Source organism: Macrotis lagotis, chromosome 7 (assembly GCF_037893015.1).
Source record: "Macrotis lagotis isolate mMagLag1 chromosome 7, bilby.v1.9.chrom.fasta, whole genome shotgun sequence".
In the NCBI taxonomy this organism is placed as follows: domain Eukaryota; kingdom Metazoa; phylum Chordata; class Mammalia; order Peramelemorphia; family Peramelidae; genus Macrotis; species Macrotis lagotis.
Window position 1 is genome coordinate 110,414,672 of NC_133664.1, and position 23,066 is coordinate 110,437,737.

General features: G+C 34.6%; 1 protein-coding gene across 1 annotated transcript in view; it reads right to left on the minus strand.

Annotated features, from left to right (window-relative positions):
* The window catches only part of TRIM24 (tripartite motif containing 24), a 111,173-nt gene that overhangs the window by 21,352 nt on the left and 66,755 nt on the right, over positions 1-23,066 (minus strand). Inside the window, exons 4-9 of the mRNA XM_074195272.1 lie at positions 21,937-22,069; positions 16,292-16,408; positions 10,637-10,751; positions 4,320-4,466; positions 3,025-3,142; positions 477-745 (exon numbers count right to left, since the gene is read on the minus strand). Of these exons, the coding sequence (XP_074051373.1) occupies positions 477-745; positions 3,025-3,142; positions 4,320-4,466; positions 10,637-10,751; positions 16,292-16,408; positions 21,937-22,069 (899 nt within the window). The remainder of the gene's footprint in view (positions 1-476; positions 746-3,024; positions 3,143-4,319; positions 4,467-10,636; positions 10,752-16,291; positions 16,409-21,936; positions 22,070-23,066) is intronic.

The window sequence follows — 23,066 nt, forward strand, 5'->3', positions numbered from 1 at the left end:
TCTTACAGACATATTGTCATTTCCAGACAAGTTCTAGAAAATGATTGAAAAAGTAGGCCTTGTATCTAATAGCGTGGTTATTACAATGTGCCAATATGATTCTCTCATATACTTTTTCAGTCAGGAAGCAGTGTATGAAAAGTGATTTGGGCTTTATTCAAATTATTTAAAAATATTCACCCTTTCCTATTTACTATCTCCAATATATAGTAATTCTAGTTAAAACGGACAATTTAAAGAAACAAATAAATAGACTATTAAATCCAAATGGCTAAACTAGGGTGAAGAATCAGCAGCTCTCAAATGATTTGCAGAACAACAGTTTCATATATTGAAATTTTGGTGGAAGGGGGTTGGGGGTGGGGGTCTTACCATAAACTGATAAGTGGTTCTCTCTCTCTCTCTCTCTTTAAGAGTGGTTAACACCTTTATACTAGAGGAAGCTAAATTGGGATGGGGCTGACTTCCAAATTTACCTGAAGAGAGATGGAAGGCTGCTGGATGGGCCCCTGCATTCTAGGGTTTGGTAAGCCCACAGGTGTTGGCCTCCGTTGCACCTGCTGTCTCTGAGCCATTACCTGTTGCTGCATGTGTTGGAGTCGTAATTGAGCTAGGCTGATCTGTGTTGGAAACTTGGATAATTGGTTTGAAGATAAACCACCTGGTGGCTGTGAATTCTGTTCCACCACAGGATTCTGCTTAGGCATATGTGGCTGGCTCTCTTTATCCTCGATTACTAAAGAACCTGATTAAAAAGAAAGTCAAATTTAATATTTTTCTGACAGCTACTGAATATTGTTTTAAAATCTAAACAGCAACATGAAATAAGCTCATTTTCTTATAAATATTATGTCAGCCATTTTTACGAATTCACATTATCAGCTATCACATCAATTCACTCTCTACCATCACTGCCACATTCCTTCTGATCCAAGTCAGACACTCTTCTCTTAGCTACTAATATTTTTTCTTAAAATCCATGCTTGATTCCAGAAATACTGTCCTCAGCAGAAGTTCATACTCTTACTTCATGAGCTACTTAATATCCAGCATGGCTCAGGACTGTCCTCAATTTCTCTTCTAACTATAAACTAACATTATTAATAAAAGTTTGTTCATTCACATTTTTTCCTTATGCAAATTATTGTTTCACTCTGCTTCCCTCACAAATACAACCACTGTATCTATCTATATTAAAAATCTTTGGGGGGGGGGCATGGTGGGAGGAAATGTACTTGAATTCTTTCCACCTAAGATTTTTCTTACAATAACCTATTTCCATGTTTCCCCCCAAATGGAAAGAAATTTCAAAGAGAATTCAAATCAATAAAATCAAGAAGGATCTAACCACTAGGTGTTATCTGGTGGACAGATTAACTGAAGAGAGGCCAGAAGTTTTTTCCCAGTTGAAAGAAAATAATTTGAATGGTTACCTGTCAAAAGATTCTACACTGATCTGCTAAGGTAGACTTGGATTTTCATTTGATATTCATTAATTTAGTCAATCCCATCTTCATTCTATACCTAGGTTACTGTAGATGTCTCCTAACTTGCCTCCCTGATATATCAAATCTCAGCTTTACTTATGTCTTTCAGGACCTTCCAAAAATCTCTTGCATTTAATGCTTTTAAACATGTCATTCTCTCAACCCTGAATAGCATCTTCATTTTCATCACTTCCTTTAAAATAATTTCCTCTTAGAAGGTATTCCCTGAGGGACCCAATTTACCACCCCCTTATCTGTGGATATATTCTGGAGAGTGATTGACTGGAAGTGATTCACAGTGTGTGTACATGAGAGAAATAGGCCATTTTAAGTTGGAGGTTTATAGTCTGGGAGCCATGAATATCCACAAAAGTTAATTTAGAGATTTCCATTGGGGGGGGAATTTATTCTTTATTATAATATGACTTATTTCCTTTATAATCTTACATATTTCATTTTATGCATTTAAAAACCTTATTTTAAGCAGGGTACAGTGGTTTATTGAAATCACAGTTACCAGAGAAGCTGAGACTGGTGAATAGTTTCAGCTCTGGAATTCTGAGCTAATGGGCTTCTGATAAGGTGTCCATACTAAGTCTAGGGGTAGGGAGGACAATAAGATGCCTGAGAAAGGCTGAATAAACCTGAGACAGAAAGCAAGCAAATCAAAGTTTCCACATGTATTAGTAGTGGGTTGGGACCCACTGATGGCTGATGAACTTCCAGGTTGGGTAAGATAAGAGAAGGGAGGAAGGGAGAGAGGGAAGTTTCAAGAAAGAGACAAAAGAAAGGAAGTCAAGACACAAAACCAAAGTACCCCAATTTATTTTTGAAAAAGTCCATAGGCTTCATTCACCAGTCTACCAGGTTAAGAACCTCTAGTTTAAATGAAAGTTTGGATGACTGCATCAATCTCTATTTACAGTCACAAATACCCATGTAACTCAGCATGATTAACAAACATTTGCACTGAAAAGCTGCCACTAACTCTCATATGAGCCTTCAGGCATCTCAATCTTTCAAAAACTATTTTCTTAGGTTTCTTTCAATTTTAAAGCATCACTGCTCTGTCCAAAGACTGACTGTTCCTTTGGTTCCTTAAAATTTTGTCAGCATTTATTCTGTAACCACATTTTTCTTTCCTACCCTGTTTCTGAATGATAGTTTTTATTTTGAAACAAATTCTGCCAAAGTAGTACTTCAGGAATAGTTAAGACTACTGGTCCTAGACTAGAGGTTTTAAAAATCTAAGGTCTGTTAAAAATTAGCCTAAGGAGCAGTACACAAAGATTTTAGATCGCTGAAGGGATCAATGAATGAAAATTATTAACAACTATTTGTCATAAATGCTAGGGGGGGCAAGACAATGATTAGATAGATGATATCTGTCTGATATCCATGAATTACACTAATCCAAACAAATAATACATATCAATAACAGGCTAATAAAATTATTTAGAGGGAAATCATTTTTGATAGCATGTCACTTAAACAGCAGCAAATAAAATGGAAGATAAACATAGAAGGACCACCCTACCTAAATTGAAAATATTTTGAGCCCAAAAGCTAGGATCACAGTGAAATTGAATGGTGTTATTGGTCACAGGTGAAGCATCACACCTGGCTCGAAGAAGATGCCGTAACCGATACGTTATCTAGAAAATAAATATAAAACATGAAAACATTAACAGGCAACAAACATTTGTTAAGAATATGAGGTTGGGAAATTTTTTACCTTAAGGTAACAAGGCTGAAATAAACCTACGTTAGAAGAGGTGTATTCACTAAACTTTGGCCTGTTCTTGACCTGAACCACTCAATTCTATCTTTGTTAAGCTATTTAATCATCTGCACAGATGGAAAAGAATTGCAAAAAATGACTGGAGTGAATGATTTTTCTAAATTATAAAGGGCTTCCTAGATATAAAGAAAATGCTTCCCAGCATCTGAAAAAAACTTATTGAAAACAATGTATAGTCAGAAAATATTTTTAGAAATATAAAAATCAATATCCTAACAACTTTCCACTTAAAATTTTAATGTATCCATATAAAATCTGAGTATCACACACATAGTATAAAATCCAAAATGGGAATAGGGGAAGGGAAAATAATGGTTTAGAAACTTTTAAGAAAATGGCCTGGTTTCAAATGGACATTTAATTTTTAAAAAATTTTGGTAAAATGGAACCTAAATGTTTGAAGAAAAGTATGACATAAAATAAAAATACATTACAAAGTCAGGCACTGCTATTTCCACTTGCTCTATATCTAAACTTCTCCCCTTTAATTCCATTTCAGGTTCTCTGAAGCAACTGTGGTTTATAAATGATGTGATGCCACCTAGATGAACCCCTCTCCAACCCTATGGGAAGTGAAATCTTATCTTACAGACCACTATAAAGGTGGGAGAGATCTTACCATGCAGGATTTAAGAGGGAAAGATCACCCATTATGCTAAAGCGGATGATATTCTATTTGACATGAGCTAAGTAGATGGAAGTCAGTCAAGTATGAATGGAAACACAGAAGTTATATACATTGTTTAAAAATAAAAATATAAAGTATTTAACTATAGCAATTAAAATATGATACAATGACATACATAGGAAAAAATGAATTCTTTAACAAGTTAAACAAGTATATTGACCTTCAATTATGTGGTGCATAATGTGCTAGGAAAATGAAGGTGGAAAAAAATGTAGACAATAATAAACAATGTTCAAGGAGGAAAGGATGATATTAGAAATAAAATTTTCCTACTTTTTGTGCATTCTAACCATTTCACTAGTTTATTCTTCCACTTGAATATGAAATACCAAAACTTCCTCACCAGGCGCTTGCTATAGAGCAGAGCTGTGCTGCTGCCACTTGAAACTGCCCATTTGGAAAAATGCATGACATGTTCCAGTTGTTTTGAAAGCCCCGCCACTTCCTGCTGCTGCTGCATAAGTTTCATGCGGTGATCTTTTGCAAGGCTCTGAAACAAAGAAGACAATTCTGAGTTCCCTCCTCCCATAGATGCTCTTCAGTATCCTTCTATCCCCCACATATTTAGGTCATAAGCAGCTAGTTAAGGAAAAAGCCAATGTACCCTTCACAATGATCAAATTCCCCATTTCTCTTCACCCTCCCACCCTCCACGAGCTGTTATACTTGAAAAAGTAACCAAAAAATAACCCCAACCAAACCTGATACTGAGATGAGCCCAAAGATGGCAGTTCATGCAACAGAGTTTTTTTGTGCATCATTTGGTGAACCCTAGAGGGAATAGATTATCTCAAACACACACAATGGGGTCATTCTGGCTAAATTCAAGAATTATTTTCCAGATTGTAAACCAGACCAAGTTTTTCTAGGTAGTTGATGCTCTGACACCCTTTGCTTCTTTCCAGTTCTCACTGAAATGACATTATCCTGATCAAGGGAACTAACAATAGAGTATGGATAGGTAGAATGGAGCTTTTGTTATTTAGGCTGTTTACATTTAAACACTGATCTCAGAAACATGAAAAGAGGTCCCTATGCCTCATCAGTTTTAAGAATGCTGAAATCTATTGTTCTCTTTTGACCATGAGCATGGAAGGGCAGATTTAAATCCTATCTCAGACACTTAAGAGCACTGAGGGATGCTGCCAGACTTGTGCATCATTTCTGAAGGGAGCCTCCAATGGAAACACTTCCATCGATACATATTAGGAATCTTGTAACTGAGAGCCAGAGGGTTCCAATCACAACACACAGACGTCCAGAAGTGTAGTTAGAGTATGCCATGTCAAAGAGAAGACCCAGATTTTCCCAGGTTAGCCTTCAAACCCTGTTTATATCATGCTGTACCTACAATATATATCTCCCAAAGGTTGTGGTATAAAGCTGAGATATAAAATACTGAAAATCTTAAAAGAGCTATAAAAGTCAGTTATTATTTTAAACTAGATAACTAAACTAGATATTTATAATTGAGATAGTTGCCTATGTATCTGAATCTAATTTACCTTTGAAGGCTTAACTCAGGTCCTACTTTCTGCTAAGCAATCTTTCCTTAGGATTCCCTTAATATTTATTTTCTATAACATTAGAAGGCACTGAGGGTAACAGAAAGAATACTGGATTTTAGCAATGAATTTAAGGTGAAATCTTGCTTCAGATGGTTACTAGGTCTATAATCCAGGACAAATCATGCAACTTTGGGCTTCAGTTTTCTGACTTGTAAAATGAGGACAACAATACATAGACTACCTACCTTAAAAATGTATGGAAAGCACAGTTTCAATCTCTTTGGTTAAATGATTATCTCCCACTTCTTGCCTTTATTTCTCTATATAAACTCTGTCCCTGATGATCTCCTTTTTGCAGATGGGTTTAATTATTTTGTCTATGTAAATAGACAATTTTATCTATGTAAATAGACTCCCAAATGTTTGTACTTAGCTCTAACTTTTTATCTGAATTCAATCTACACTGGTAATGAACTTGTTCTAGATTTCCTACAGACAGCTTCAACATTTGATGATCAAAATGATTCATTAAATTCTTTTTTTTACCGAACTCTTCTTCAAACTTCTATTGAGGGTAGTACTACCATCGAAAATGTGCAGATTCTTAATGACTCTGAGATAAAATACAAAAGTCATAAACACGCACAAGTCCTTAATTTGCTTCCTATCTAATTTTGTTGCTTACTTTCATATAAACTAGTATTTATGAAAATTTAGCTTATAGTCTAGCTAAATTGGAATGTAAATCTCCCAAAATTCATTTTCAATGTCCTGTCTCCATGCAATCACATAGAACCACTCTTGGATAGGAAAAGTATACTTCCTCCTGACTTCCATCCCTCTTTTAAGGTTGAACACATATTAAATCCTTTCATATCTCTCAGTTGTCTCATTTCCCAATTTTTGTTGTACTATGTATTTTTTTTTTTGCAGGTCTTTTATACTTCTAAGGCTCATTAAAATCCAAATATAATAATTTGCTACAATGCTAAACATTCTAGATAGCTGCAAATGATTCCACATTGAGCTGTTTGCATTTAATAATAAAAAGAAAAAAATTCATAAAACTCACCATTCAGACTGAAATCTAGATTTTGATGAGTTGACCAATATTTTTCATACTCAACCATATATATGTGTGTGTATAGCAAACAGCTAAACCAAATATCTGAATTTTTGAACTGACACTTCTTGGGCAAGACACTTAACCCCATTGCCTTTCAAAAGAAAAAAAGCTTTGTAACACTTATTTGATTTCAGGTCAATTATAGTTTCAGAAGTCTAAAACAATCCTTCTAAAATTACATGATGGGATCCTAGAAGTAAAGAAAAATCCTTTTTTAAAAAGTTTTATTTATTTTTATTTTTTTGTACAAATGACTTTTTATACATTACTAAAATATTCTTAAGAGTAAACATAATAAAAAATAATAAAAAATTAAAAAATAATAAAGTAAACATAATACCCCTCCTCCCAAAAAATATAGGCCCTCATGAGCAATTAAGTAAATTAAAAAAGATTAATAATAATAATAATAATAATAATAATAATAATAATAATAATAATAATAATAATAATTAGGGGCAGCTAGGTGGTGCAGGGGACAGAGCACTGGCCCTGTAGCCAGGAGCACCCAAGCCCAAATCCAGCTGCAGACACACAACAATCACCCAACTGTGTGACCCTGGGCAAGCCACTCCAACCTCATTGCCCTGATAAAAAAGATAATAAGGGCAGCTAGGTGGTGCAGTGGACAGAGCACCGGCCCTGGCACCCAGAATGCCCAGGCTCAAATCTGGCCTCAAGACACCCAACAGCCACCCAGCTTTGCAGCCCTGGGCAACCCCCCACAAAAAAAATAATAATAAAAAATGTGATTCAGACTGTGTTCCAACACCACCAGCACTGTCGGAGGTGGATCACATTCTTTATGTAAGTCCATCACAAAAGTTACTTCCATATTTTTCCACTGTTGCCATTACTGATTGCAACTCCCTCCATTTGTACTTCCCCACTACCATATACTATATTTTCTTTCTCGTTTCACTCTGATCCTCTTCTTAAATGAGTTGTAGGGTAGCTGAGTGGCACAGCAGACTGATCACTGGCCCTGGGGCCAAGAGGCCCCAAGCCCACATACTACCCCTAAGGCTCAGCAACCACCCACCCTGTGGTTCTAGACAAGCCATCCAATCCCAGCCCCTTGCAAGAAGTAAAAAAGAAAATGTATTATATCTGACCACTCTCCCCCATGGTCTACTTTCTCTTCCATCATTCACATTCCCCCCTTCCCCCTTCTCTCCATCTTACTCTAGATGTCTATATCCCCTTGAGTATATATGCTGTTTCCTCATTTAGCACCTCTGATGAGAGCAAAGGTTCCCTCATTCCCCCTTGCCTTGCCCCCTTCCATATCATAACAAAAGCTCATTGGAAAAAAATGATTTTTATATGAAGTATCTTAGCCTATTCCACCTCTCCTTTCTCTTACTCCCTGTGTATTTCCCTTTTAGTCACTGACTACATTTTTACAATATGTTGTATCTTCAAATTCAACTCTCTCCTGTTCTTCATATATAAAAGCTCCTTCTGCCTACTCTATTAAATGAGAAGTTTCTTATGAGTATTATCAGTATTATTTTTCTATGCAGGAAAACATGCAGCACATCATCAATAACTCCCTCATATTTTACCCTTCTTATTCACTCTCTGTGCTTCACCTGAGTCCTGTATTTGAAGATTAAACTTTCTGTTCAGCTCTGGCTATTTTAACAGGAACATCTGAAATTTCCCATGTTCACTGAAAGTCCATCCTTTTCCTTGGAAGAGAACATTCAGTTTTGCTGGGTAGTTGATTCTCGGTTGCATTCCAAACTCTTTTGCCTTCCAGAATATTGTATTCCAAGCCCTACAAGCCTTTATGTAGTTGCTGCTAAGTCCTGTGTGATCCTGACTGCAGCTCCATGATATTTGAATTGTATCCTTCTGGCTGCTTGTAATATTTTCTCTTTGACTTGGGAGTTCTGGAACTTGGCTATAATATTCCTGGGGGTTGTTTTTTTTGGATCTCTTTCTGGGGGAGATCGGTGAATTTTCTCAATTTCTATTTTGCCCTCTGCTTCTAGGATATCTAGGCAATTTTCCTGTAGGAATAATTTAAAAAAGATTTCAAGGTTCTTTTCCTGATCATGACTTTCAGGTACTCCTTTAAATTATCTTTCCTGAACCTGTTTTCAAGATCAGTTGTTTTTTCAATGAGATGTTTCACATTTTCTTCTAATTTTTCATTCTTTTGGTTTTGAAGTACTGTGTCTTGACTTCTCGTAAAGTCAGCAGCTTCCTTTAGTTCCATTCTACTTCTGAAGGATTTGTTTTCCTCAGCTTTCTTATCTCTTTTCCCATCTGGCCAATTCTGCTTTTCCTCAACTTTTTGAACTGTTTTATCCATTTGACCTATGCTGGTTTTTAACATGCTATTTTCTTCAGCATTTTTTGAATCTCATTGACTAAGCTACTGACTTCTTTTTCATGTTTTTTCTGCATCTCTCTCATTTCTTTCCCCAATTTTTCTTCTATCTCCCTCACTTGATTTTCAAAATCTTTTTGAGCTGTCATAGCCTGAGCCCAATTTCTGTTTTTCTTTCAGTCTTTACATGCAGGAACTTGTATTTCCTCATTTTCAGATTGAGTATTTTGATCCTTCTTGGTACCGCAGACAATGTATTTCTCAATGGTGTTCCTCTTTATTCTCTGTTAACTCATTTCCCCTGCCTGTGCCTGATCTTGGGGTACTTCCTGAGCTTTTGAGTATTATTGGGACACCCCCCCACTCCCCACCCCCAAGGATCTCAATGTGTGAAGTTCTGTCTTCCCTCCTGGTCTGTGAATGACCAAAAGAGCACCCCTCTGCCATGGGGTTGAGGTGGGAGGGCCCTGCTGTTCTATTGGGGGGGGGGGGGCCTAGACAGTGATCAGGATCTGAATGTGGTCAGAGACCCAGAGTCCTGATCCAGGTACAGAGGACAAATCTCAGAAGTCTCTCTCCACTCCTCTACTCTTGGTATGCTGAATACTTAGGGCTCAGCTGCGGTGGGGGCTTCTGCTTACCAGCTCCGCCTGCTTCCAGTTCCTGGATCTGGGCTGCCAAGGTCAAGTTGTACCCAATGCTCCCTGGGGTGTAGGACAGGAAACTGCCCCTGCTTCCTTGAGCCATGGCTCCCAGGCACCCTAAGGCTGCTTCCAGGAGGCTGAAGTTCCTTCACTCTTGGGGGCCCGCCCCTCTAACCCTGTGGAGTGGAGCCTTTCTGCTATTTTCAAGGTTACCTTGGGCTGGAGAACTGCCTCATAGGATCTTTCTGTGGGTTCTGTCTCTTGAAAATTTAGAGTCCTTATTTTATGAGTTTTGAGAGAGAGCACCTAAGAGAGGCTCTTCTCCTGTCGTCATCTTCATTCCAGCCTCCCAAGAATAATCCCTTTTGCTCTCAAGAATGCCAAATATTAAAAAATGGAATAAAAAGAATGCCAAATATACCATTCTGTAATAAAATCTCATAAATATGCTAAATATTTAGTTTTCTATTACAGTAACTTATTAATTTCAAAATAATTATGAAAGTTTAACTTTTGAAATGATATAATCAAACATTAATAGATTAGAAAAAGATTAAAGGGTGAAGGCTTTGTTTATATTGAGGATGAAATTCAACCATTCACAAGGAAAAATAACATAATTCACTAAAAAAGCAAACAAAAGGTAACTGAACATATATAAATTATTCAAAATAAAATAAATCTAATTATATACATTAAAATACAGTTTCATCAAAACTAAAAAGTAAACACATTTTTCTAAAGCTGATTAAAATTTCATAAACACAAAGAAATATGCTTTTCAAGGATCATATCACCTTACATTTGTACAAGACTAGTTTACAAAGAGTTTTTTAGAACATCTGAGAGTTACAACACCCTTCACTCTCATACTCACAAGCGTCCATTCAGGGTAAACTAGATGTTATTTTGCCTTTTTCCAGAGGAGAAAGATTTTAACACCAAAGTATACAGTTCACCTATGATAGAGCTGGAATTCCAGTCAGAATTCAGTGTTATTTACAGTGAATAATATAATCGCAGAAAAAAAAGCCAACTTACCTCTAGTTGATGCAACAAAGCTTTCCCTTTTTTGTTGATTTCTACCATCAAAGTAAATATAGCAACTTTAATATCCTGTTCCACCTGTTTTTGATTTTGATTTACTTCAATTATTCTGGGGAATGAAAAAGAAAAGGGAGGAGTCTAAAACATGAAAAGAAATTGTTAAAACTGATTAAATACCTGAAGTTAATTTGGACCATTTCCAATTGCCAAGAGATAATCAACTTGAGAACTTACATGTATAGGCTAAACTATAAACAAAAAATAACCAAGTGTTTGAAAGATCAATTACTAAATTAAAATTCTTATAAACCCAATCATGTAAAAATGATAATGGCCCTGAAGAAGCCTTAATAAATCAATCCATTTCTGCTAAAGGAAACAAGGATAAATCTGCCAGGCAGTAGCTCCTAGAGTATTTTACCATGATTGTTGGATTATGAGTTCCAGTTATTCACAGACAACAAGTTTTAAGGACTGCCTCTAAGTCTCAAATACAATGACCAATCATTTTATTATAATCAAATTTGGTATTAATATCTAAGAGTTTTCCAATTGGAATGAAAAATATAAGTAAGATTAAGATGTTCATAGTGGGGGCAGCTAGGTGGCACAGTGGATAGAGTACTGGCCCTGGAGTCAGGAGTACCTGAGTTCAAATCCAGCCTCAGACACTTAATAATTACCTAGCTGTGTGGCCTTGGGCAAGCCACTTAACCCCATTGCCTTGCCAAAAAACCTTAAAAAAAAAAAAGATGTTCATAGTGGCTAAAAGATATGGTAAGAGGAGAAAATATGCATTTGATGGACTTACAAAAAGCAGAAACATGGGGTGCCTGAGATAAGAGAAATAAAAGAATGCTTCACAAATCGGGTAAAACAAAATATTTTTTTTCTGTCTTTCTCAATTTTAAGATAAATGGGAAATAAAAAAGAACTAATAGCTTTTTTCCCCAGGAGGAAATGTAGAACAGAGATGGAAAGGCAGGTTTGAAGTCAGGCAGACCTGGGTCCAAGCTGAACCTCTATCACAGGCTGACTGGGACCCTGGGAAAGGGACTGACTTTCTTCAGACATGGCATTTTTATCCTCTTTGTCTGTAAAGTAGTTTTCCCTCGCACTCAATTTTAGTTATTTTTGCTCATCTTTGTTGTTTTAGCTCTGATCCTGGGGTCTAGGGAGTTTAGATCCAAGTTTTTTGTTTTTGTATTTGCTGGGGCTTGGGGGTCTGATTCCTGACTTGTAGTTGTTCAAGATGTTGCCTGTGCAGTCCAGGCCTTGCCTTTGCAGAGGGTTGTATCCTCCTTTATGTCCAGGTTCTCACTCAGCAGTGTTCTGTTCATGATCCATTCCGGTCTTTTATCCCAGTGTTACCAGAATTCATACTTTGTTTGGGAAGGATTTGAGAGGGTTACCTCACTAACCGAAGTCTCACCCAGGGCTTCCATTTTCCAAGGAAAGCACTAGTCCAATCCCTAATTCTAAGGAAGAAAAGGCAAAAGGAGAAAGTACTAAGTGGAATAATCCAAGAACAAAAGAAATTAAAGGAGCAGATTGGTGAGTGGGACAAATTGGTGAAACAAGGAGGATCAAAAAAGATTAGGTGATTTATCTGGATTTCTCCATGCTGATAACTTGGAATAAAAAGTGAAGAGATTCTAGGAATAGCTCTCCTATCCCCAAGGTTGTAAAGACTAACAAAATGTTTCTAAAAGAAAAGAGATTTTAAAGGAGGTGGAGGGTGAGGAATAGAGTAGCTTGGGGAAATAACTTTTGTCAGAGGTTGGAGTGGAAAAATATTAGACAAGAACGAAAAAAGGAGAGCTGTATAGTTAGAGTTGATAAAACCACATTTAAAATTCAGTATACAAGAGAGAGGTTGTATGTTTTTAGAAAAAAGCAAACACCTATCCTTGAAAGAATGACACAAGGAGAAACACAGAAACAGATAAAAACATCCAGTAAGGATCAAAGACAATCAAAGAATTCCCTTCTCAGAAGTACCAAGGCAATGGAAATTTGATGACAAAAGAGAAAACTATCATCTGCATAAGAAATGAATGTAAGATATAACAAAAATTCAGACTTGTAGATCACAGCTGACAAAATAAGAATGACTAATTCTTAGTCAGAGATGGGAAACACCATCAAAAGCTGGATGTCTTACACTCTGATAAAAAGAGCTTTAAGCTGAAAGGGCTGGAGGAATAACACTGTCTACATATATCATAAAGGTAAAAATATGATAGTAGCAATAAAAAGAAGCAATAGTACTGGATACTCATTAAATTGATGGGAGATAAAACAAAAAAAAGTCACCAGTAGAAAAATCCACAGCTACAGATATCCTCACACAAATTGACACTACATAAAGTAGAGCAGATCTGTGGGAATGTGAAACAAAAATGAATGCCATTTGAGTATACTACAAACAACCAGGAAAAGGCTAATAATGTAAGTACAGTTAGAAAACAGGTCAAGAGTCATGTATTGAGATTGAAGCATGATAGAATGTTGGGCATTTCAATTATGGAGCGTTTACTGAAATTCTACCAAAATCAGATCAGCAAATAATTTCTTAGTAATTTCATCATTCAAAAGAGAGGGGATCATCAAGCAGAAATGTTATTGTGAATCCTTTTTGCTGCTGTGTGGCTGCTTGGGGTGAGGCAGTGCACACTACATTGGGTCTAAGGCCTGAAGCCAATGAAGGTCCCGATGACCCTGAGTGGTTAGCCAGGTATAAATGAAGCAATAATTAGAAAGCGTTCAGATCTGTGATAAACACAGTAAATACTATAAAAAGATTACCTATCATTAGTATCATTATTAACCAGGAGGAACTGGCTGCTGGAATGAAAATGATAGGACAGATGTCCTAGGAATCAAGTAATCACTTCTCTCTATATAACTGGTGATTAAAAAGAGAGAGAGAGAGAGAGAGAGAGAGAGAGAGAGATTCCAGATGCAAGGGAAGAACATTCAAAGATTTCAGAGAACAAATTAGCTAACATTTCAAAAACTAAAATGTGATAGGGAAAAGTTTTCAAGATAAAGGTGAGAGATGCACAAGAATAAATCTCGGAGTAGAATAAAAACTATTCCAACAAAAGGTCAAGAATTATCTAATGAGAATCATGTGGATCCAAGGACTTAACAAAATCAATCAATAGGCTTTCAACTGCTTACCACCTGTCAGACACTTGGGGAAATTAAAAACAAAAAAAAACAAAACAGTCCCTGCTCTCAAGGGGCTTACACCTCTCTGGTGAAGATGGAAGGAAGGGCTGGCAGAGAGGATGGCCCAAGAATATGCTTGGTCTGGAAAACTAGGAGACTAGGCATACTGAATAGATGATAAAGGACAACATCAAAAATAAAATAAGCCTTAACAGGAAAGAATGAAGCCCAAAGCTGATGGGGATGCTCAAATTGTTTTTTCACTCTTTTCTCTGGCAATTTCTCTTGGAAATTAAAAAAGCAAAAATATGACAAACATGACGCTGATGCTCAAGGTAAGTACTGAGGAGGGTAAGGATTGCTCATGTTATGTGGAAGAGATGATGTTCATCTTTAGATATGGAAAGACTGGCAGCAGAGGATCATAGTCACCATTAGTAATAGGTGAAAAATTGTGGCAAATGAGAGAGGCACCGTAACATTGGGCAAGTCAAGATGATACCTGGCATACTATGTTCATTCTGGGGACCAGAGTGAAAGAACACTAAATAAACTGGAGAATATTAAAAAAAAGGAATGACCAAATGTTAAAAATTAATACTCTATACAGGGTAAAAGGCAATAGCTGCTGCCCAAAATATTTCATATACTTTAATATGAATTATATACTCATAAAATTGTCATACAATCTAGAATTTGATTTATTCATAATTTCACAAAGCATTAGATTTCATGTTTCATAATTTAATTTTATAAATATGAATCAGCTTCACTTATGTAATTTTAAAACCTTTTAAAAAGCTTTTCTTAAAACCTTTAGTTATATTTTATGATTTATTTAGTATCTTGACAAATCTATTAGTAAGTAGAGTTTATATTTTTACTTATTTCCCCCCCAGGGACTGGGTTAAAAAAAATTACAGTACCACTAAATTTCAGGAATTTACTACATTAGGGATTTTTATACCTACTGGTTATAGTCTCATTTTGTAATTTTAGTTGTCATCTTCACATGAAATGTGGAGAAAATTGCCTATGAGGATCAAGAATTTTTGAATTACAGTATACTTATTTTTCCAATTGGAAAAACAACCAAAACACAACAACAAAATTTTAAAAACTAATTAAATGTTATATACTCTTCTAACTTTTGAAAGAGGTAATTTTATTATATGATTTCAATCTGATTAGCATAGAAAGGAGCTTCCATTTCCTGAGGCTATATGAGTTTCACTTTGAAGAATTAAAAAAATATTTTTCCCTTTGGTTGGGGAGAAGTAGCTAACAATAGATGTGGGAGTGGAGGTGCTAAAAAAAAAAGAAATACCTCAAACCCTCTCATCAACCCACAAAACAAAAAAATGCAACTGCTACTTAATTAATTCTAATCAGCAAGGTAAGGTTATGGATGAATAAAATGCGAACCATCTGAATTGCAGAATAAATAAATAAATAAAATATTAATCTTTCCCATTAAAGTAAGGATATTTATTTCTATTCCAGATTAAAAAAAATCTTTAAAGTGTTAGCTGCCATACAACAAAGAAATCTTATAAATCAATCTGAGAAGTTAAACCACAATGAACTGGCAGTAGGAATTAAATAGTTTTGTAAAAGGCTTCAGTACTATTTAACTACTCTCTTTTACCACCAGTGTTTCCAATAATGTTCAAATAAAACTTTTCTACACCTAATTTTAAATTAACTTAGTAATAATGTAAAAGTAAAAATCTCTTTCTTGGGTTGTTAAGTGGTACAATAGATAAAAGGAACGGTCTGGAGTCAGGAAGACCTGAGTTCATATATGATCTCAGACACTTACTAGCTGTGTGACCCTGGGCAAGTTATTTAATCTCCTGTGCCTCAGTTTCCCCATGTGTAAAATTATTGTGAGGATCAAATGAGAATAAATGTGAAGTTCTTAGTACAGTGCCTGAAACACAGTAAGTGATATATAAATGTTAGCTATTATTACCTTCTTCCCTTGAGATAATTTTTTAAAAAGCAAATAATTTTTAAGTTTATTGTTCTGGTTTCTTGGCCTAAAGCAGACTTGCAAAAAACAAAATGGAAGGACAGATAAGTGAAATGGTATTTGTAGACATATATAACCTAACAGTCTCCCCCACTCACACTTACTTCCTGCTCTTATAGTCAAAACTCATAGAACTTTGCTGTGAAATCGTTAAATCAGAGACTTTCATAATGGCAATTTGCTGTCATTAATGTCTAAATTGCATCTGTACTCTCAATTTAAAGGGGGGAGAAAGTAAATTTCATAAGATGTCACTCAAGCATAATCTCATTTCAGTTTGAACAGCACAAACAAGTAGGTATTGTTACAATTATGAAATTTAGATACAATGTTTAAAAAAACACTTTAGCAACATCAAAAGGCAAAAATTAATGAAAAGAATGATATAAAAGTTAAAGTAAATTGCAAAATAAAATTTTACAATAAAATTTTATTACCTGTTTTGAATCTGATTTCCAGTAAACTTTATATATTTTGTTTTTTCCATTAGCTTAGTAATTAATGTATCTATGATCACTTTTTGATTCTGAAAAGCCTCTTCAATAAACTGATATCTGAAGAAAATAAGTAAATTAGCATATTTTAAAAATCTAATCGATCTACAAATCAAAACAAACTTACATAAGCTAAGACAAAGAATGATGCAATAGTTTAAAAGGATTATCAAGTAATAATTTTCTTAAAAACATTTCCTTTAAATAATGTGCTTCATTCAATTTTGATATTTGTGTATCATGGAAACAAATTGTCTTCTGTTGGGGGGAGGAAGGGGGGGAAATGACTGGTACAAACCACTATTGTACATAATTGGAAAACAAAATATTTCTATAAAAATATGTGCTTAATAATTATAATTTATACCATAATAAACTGCACTGTGCATGGCAAAAATGACACATGAATAAAATTACAAAAACTATAGTGAATTCATTACTACAACAATTTGTTCAATTTAAAATAGAAAAATCCATTAGATAGGGGCAGCTAGGTGGCACAGTGGATAGAGCACTGGCCCTGGAGTCAGGAGTACCTGAGTTCAAATCCGGCCTCAGACACTTAATAATTACCTAGCTGTGTGGCCTTGGGCAAGCCACTTAATCCTATTTGCCTTGCAAAAAAGAAAAAGACCTAAAAAAATCCATAAGATAATTCAAGAATTTTAATGAAATAGAAATTAAAAATAAAATAAATTTGTCAACTCCATTTCAAGCATTTTTCTGGATTTATAGGGTAAAATGTGTAGCAGATCCTTCTTTGATAAGTGGAGTTTTCCCATCTCTCCCCCAATACCTAAAGCTAATTAAAATGAACAACCCAGACAGAATAAGCTAATGAGGGGACTGAATTACTAGTTTCTAACCTGATTCTGAAATTTCTATGGATGCCACAAAAAGTTTATCTTCTACTAAAAAAGAAAGACTAATGAATTTCAGTATCAAAGAAATTTTTAAATTGACATTTTGGGGGAAGGGTAGAAGGGGAAGCCATTTATCTTCTAAGACATGCTAGGTATAGATAATATGTTAGTTTGGCTCCTCAGAGCAAAATGTTTAAAACACAACATATTTATTTAAGAAAAAATTAATGGAATACTATCATGTTGTAAGAAATAATGAAAACCTTTCTGAGAAATCAAGAAAATGATACAAACTAATACAGAGTAAAGTAAGCAGAACCAAAAGAACATTTGATATGATGACAACAAAATAGGGAAAGATAAATACCAAAATTCCTTAAGGGGGAGGAGGAAAAGTACACAATTATTAGCCATGTTATACACTTCTTGACAGAATGAATTTAAAGTACAGAATGTAACATGTATGTGGGAATTTTTTTTTTTTTGTAAGGCCATGCATTATTTATATCAAGGGCTAAAATTCTTTTTCACTTTGGGAATCCTTGGAGAAAGGTAAGGGGAGGGGGCAAGGTGGCAGGTAGAAAACATTCACTGAAAAAAGGTTATTATATTCATGCCTACATATAGGAACATGAGTAGCTGGAATTATTCCAAGAGTTCATTAAAGCTGCACAATTAAGTTAGAATGTGTTTAAAATTATTATAATGATAAACTGAAGTATAAAATTTCAAAAGACAGAAAGTTTAGATCTGGTCCTTAAATTCTTTAAAGTTTATTGTCTTAATTTTAAGGGTGATTTCCCTTCCTCTTCCTCCACAATTACTTTAGTATGCTATGTCACATATAACTGCTCAGGCTAAGTTTCACAGAACCTCAGAACTGGAAAGAATATCAGAAGCATTCTAGGTAAACTCAGGCTTTACCAAAATCCTTTGCAGCACTGTATCCTCAAGAAGTGGTCCGCTACCTTCTATAATGAGGGGGGAAAACTTACCAGCATTCTGAACCGTAAGTCCCTTATCTTTGAAGACAATTCAGACTATTTTCAAAGTTCCCTTATACTGAGCTTCAAATTTTCCTTTGCAACTTTCATCTTAGAGCTCTTAGTTTTGCCCTCATAGGCTAATCAGACCAAGTATTAACTCTTGATCCAAAAGCTTCAGTACTAAAGACTGTCTATGTACTTTACTTAGTTTAATCTTCCCTCCAATCCACCAAGTCTAATTACTTCTCAAGTCACAGAGTGACCACCTCCTCAAGGACTCTTACCATCTTGGCTGCTATCTCTAATACCACTTCCAGCATGTTGTTTTCTTAACACCAGAGTGAGACGATAAAACATATTTTGTTTTATGAAAAATATGGCAGCTAGTACTTGATATAATACTCTAAGATATGGTCAGACCAAGGTAGAGAGTAAGGGGGTTGCTATCTCTAAAACTTAGGTCACCATGAAGCTTTTATGCAGATGAAAGTATTAAGATTATTTGAAGAATATTAATTCATATTGAGTAAGGAGTATACTGATATCCACCAATCTTTTCAGTAGGAAATAATGTCTGTGGTTCTAGATCTCTGTGCTTGTGGTATAGATTTTTTTTTACCCCAAAGAAAAATTTTACATTTATGTAAATTAAATTTGGTAGCAACTAATTCATCCTGTTCAAAGTACTCTGGATCATGATTCCCTAAAAATGGATCATAATTCACTAAAAATATATCATTCTCAAAATTTAAAAGCATGGCATTAAGCCTTCACCAAGGCACTTAAAAAAGAATATTATCAACGAAGAGATAGGATTCCAGAGGCATTTCAATAAAGATTTCCCTCCATATTAACTGAATTGCTGAAATGTTACAGGACCTGATCAATCTGAAGCTAACCTAATTATTTTCATTATTTAATTAGCCCACATCTCTTGATCTTATGCATAAGAAAACATGGGGGATTTGTGAAAGCAGCCCCCTGATATTGTTAGGTTAGCTTGGTTTCACTATTCTTGCTGGGGTCAAGCTTGGTTTTCTGTATTGCTGATGCCCAATTCAAGGGTTTCCATTATATCATTCCATCTTAATTTTGCTATCTTGTGGTTGCTTTACAAGCTATTTAGGTGTTATTTATTTGAACACAGAACCATCTCTTTTGATCATTTACTGCAAGTTCAAAATCAGGAAGATCAGAGATCAGCGAGGTCCTCCTTCAGACCCATTATGATCCTGGGACGCTAGGTACTTCTCTCATTACTTTAGGTCAGAAATGAGGGCGGCCACAACATTCCTGAGAGTAGCCTGAATCAAATTATTAAAATGTAATGGGGAGATAAAATAATAAAAATGCAAAACAACAGGATAATATCACATTTTAAAACTGTCAATATGCAGAGATCCTTATTATGGATTTAGTGGCCCCCCTTTTCTATTTGTGTTTTGAAACATTTAAAAAAAATCAACAAAACAGGTGAATTTTAATAGATTTGACTCTTAAAAACACTTTTAAGTTATGCTAAATTCCTGCAAATGCAGGCATATTGAAATAGGGTCAAACTCTATTTGAGCTGCTCTAGGCCACAGCAAGCCAAGTTGCAAAGAAGGTCCTGAGTTGCACTTTTAGGAGACTTCCTTCTCCTGGGAATTCACAAAGGTCCAGTGCCTACTTCCCCCCCTTTACCTTTGCTATCCTTGTTCTTTTCCCTCCTTAATGACAGGTTCTAATTCTTAAAGCCAAGAGCTTTATTTCTACAGAGTATAAGAAAATAGGGGTTAGAATCTTAATTTGTCTTCTTTCAGAGCAGGAGGGCAGGAAGATCACTGACTTACAGTGGGGAAAAAAATAGCTCAAAGGTTACATAAATAAAAACTTAACACAGTCCTTGGATTCACTTTCAAAAATAAACATTTCATTCATATAAAATAAAGAGAAAATGAAAAATAAAAATACAAGCAATAACATACTTCAATTGCAGGTTATGGAAAGGCAAAAAGAAAAGGAGAAATCGAAGTGGGAGAAAAAAAGACAAAGGGAGGAAAATGGAACACATGAAAAACGTGTCAATTTTTCTAAAGCAAGTATAATTTATCAAACTTCATGATGAAACCCAAAGAAACTCTTGAATTAAACATTTGTAAATATAGTCATATTTTATTCTAAGTTGAGCTTTTGTTTTTGCCATAAATAAGGTGTTTATTGTGTGGTGCCAAAGGAGCACCATTTAGAGAAGGGAAGCTTTTGATTCATATGTAAACTTTAAACAGTAAAATTCCTTTAGAAAGGACTTCCAAGAATTTAGGGGTCATTATATTTACATATAAAAAGTAATCCAATTAAGTATCCTTTAATCTATTTGCACAAAAATACTTTGGATTATGCTTACACTACCACAACTTCAGGAATATTTTATATGCCTCCCTACTACTATAGGTAATTTTAAGGTCAAAGATACTATATACTGCATAAAACCTTTTAAGTTACAGTTTCAAGCAGAAAAAGTCTAAAGCATCAAATCTTATAATTCTGATATTTTGACAAATGAGATCTTAATCAAATTTCTTTTTGACTTTTGATACGTATAATTTAATCAAACACCATGAGCAAAGTATTTTTCTAGCAAAAGATCTTAAATTGAAAATATTATTCAAAAATTAGTCATGGTAATTAATTGGTATTTTGTAATATTAACTAGGGAGCATGATGTGATTATTAACACAAAGCATTTGGTATTTGTATTAACAAATGCATACACACACACACACACACACACACATATATGTATATGTATGTATTAGCCATTGTCTCATTTTTATCAAATTATCTAGCTCACATATTCTTTGGTCTGGTGCACCCTACAAGCTAGACAACTGTCTCTATCTTCTCAATATTAAAAATTTCCCATTTGTTATAGGAAGGAAATGAAGTGACAAACCTTTAATATTGAATTCAAGCCCATTCAACCATGCTGAAACAAATGATCGGGCATAAATACAGAAATGCCAACTTACCCATAGTAAAGAAAATGCACAATTCTGATTCTTTACCTGGTATATCATTAGAGAATCTATAATATCTAACCCTAATTCTGCTTTTCAGAAATCAAAGAATTTGATTAGGCATTATTTTTATGAGATATTTAGATGCATGAATAAATTGACTATTTCAAATTACATATATGGAAATTATTTTACTCTGAAATAATCTTAGTTCAATTCTTCAATGAAAAACTCTCTAAATGAATTCTAGTCTTGGAAAAAAAAGATCAAATACTAATACCAGGTGCACATATAATAGGTACCAAAAATGTTCACTGATAGCAGGGAGACAGATTTCTAGTTCTACTGGTATAAACAAAACACAATTCATCAGGTTTCACTGCATGTAGGTATGCTTAAGCATATATAATTTGAACATGAAAATCATATTTCAAAATAAGATTTTAAGTTTCTAGAAAGTTTCCCATTAAATACAATTGTACCTGGAAGAAAACATGCTATTGTCTCAGAGAACAGATTAAGTAAATTGAATATAATATGATTTTAAAATTCTATTTGGTTTCAGATAACACCTCGATTACTAAAAATATCCATGATAGTAAATAAAGGAAGCATTCAACGGCCATTTTTCATAGACCACTGTAGCAAGAAGAATTGTTAAAGCTTATACAAAGTAGTTTGTTTTTGAGCTAGATTAAACTTTCTAGCTTTACCTCAATTACATATTACTTTGTTGTTACCTATGTTCTTTATGCTCTAATAACTGGCAGTCTCGGCATGTCAGTTTATCACAGGTCTCACAATAGAGCTTCAGTTGTTCCTTTTTATGAAAAGGGCAAAATACTGGTCGCTGACTGGTCACACCAACAGCCTCTGTAGAGACAAGAGTTAGAATTCCTATTAGTAAAAAAGGGAAAAGGAGAATTATTTAATTGTTATAAATCAAGTAGTTCATCTAAACCTTGATCTTATTAATAAGATTTTTTAAAAAAAATCTTGAACAGTTTCATCACATCCTAATGTAAACTCGAGTCAACAAATATAAAATATAAGTATAAAGATTGTTACAAATGATATCATCAAAATTTAAAAATAAAATAAAATAATTTAATTGTTTCAGTTCATATCCTGAAAAACTTTCTGCCTCTCTCATTTACTACCTGGGTAAATATCTTAATTTCTCTAATGTTCTCTTATTTTGAAACATACTCCTTATCTGAAAAATGAAGAGTTCAAATAGTCAAAGTTCTCTTCTAGATTTACATTTTAGGATAATCCTAAATTCCTCCTACTGAGGAGTCAAAAAGAATATTTTGTTTACATTACTGCTTCATTCCAAATATCCCTTTTTTTTAAGTATAAGAAAACAACTAACAACCAAAACCACATATCTGCTAGTTGTTGTTATTTGAATGCTTGCCAGGGGAAGAAAAACAGAAACAAGCAAGATTGGGAAAGGGGTAATCTGTCCTTATGAAACATGCCATTTAATATAAGCATATAACAAAACTATTATCAGGATAAACCCAGGTGAGACCATAAGCTCTAAGTTTAGGCATCTTCATCAGATCACAAAACTGTAACTTTGCTGTAACTTATCTGAATGTACAATTGCTTGATGAGTAATGTTGGCCAAAACATTTAATCTCTCTCTGAACCTCAGTTTAATAATTGCAAAATGGGCACACTACTTTTTATACTACCTCCCCACCAGACTTGTTGCTTATAATGTCCAAAAATCTTGAAATACTATGCTTCTATGTTTACTGTTTTGGTTTGAAAGACATTTGATAAAGTTTATAGTCAGCCAAAAAAATTAGGTTTAAACTGTCAAAATCAAAACACATTTATCAAGTACCTATGTTCCATA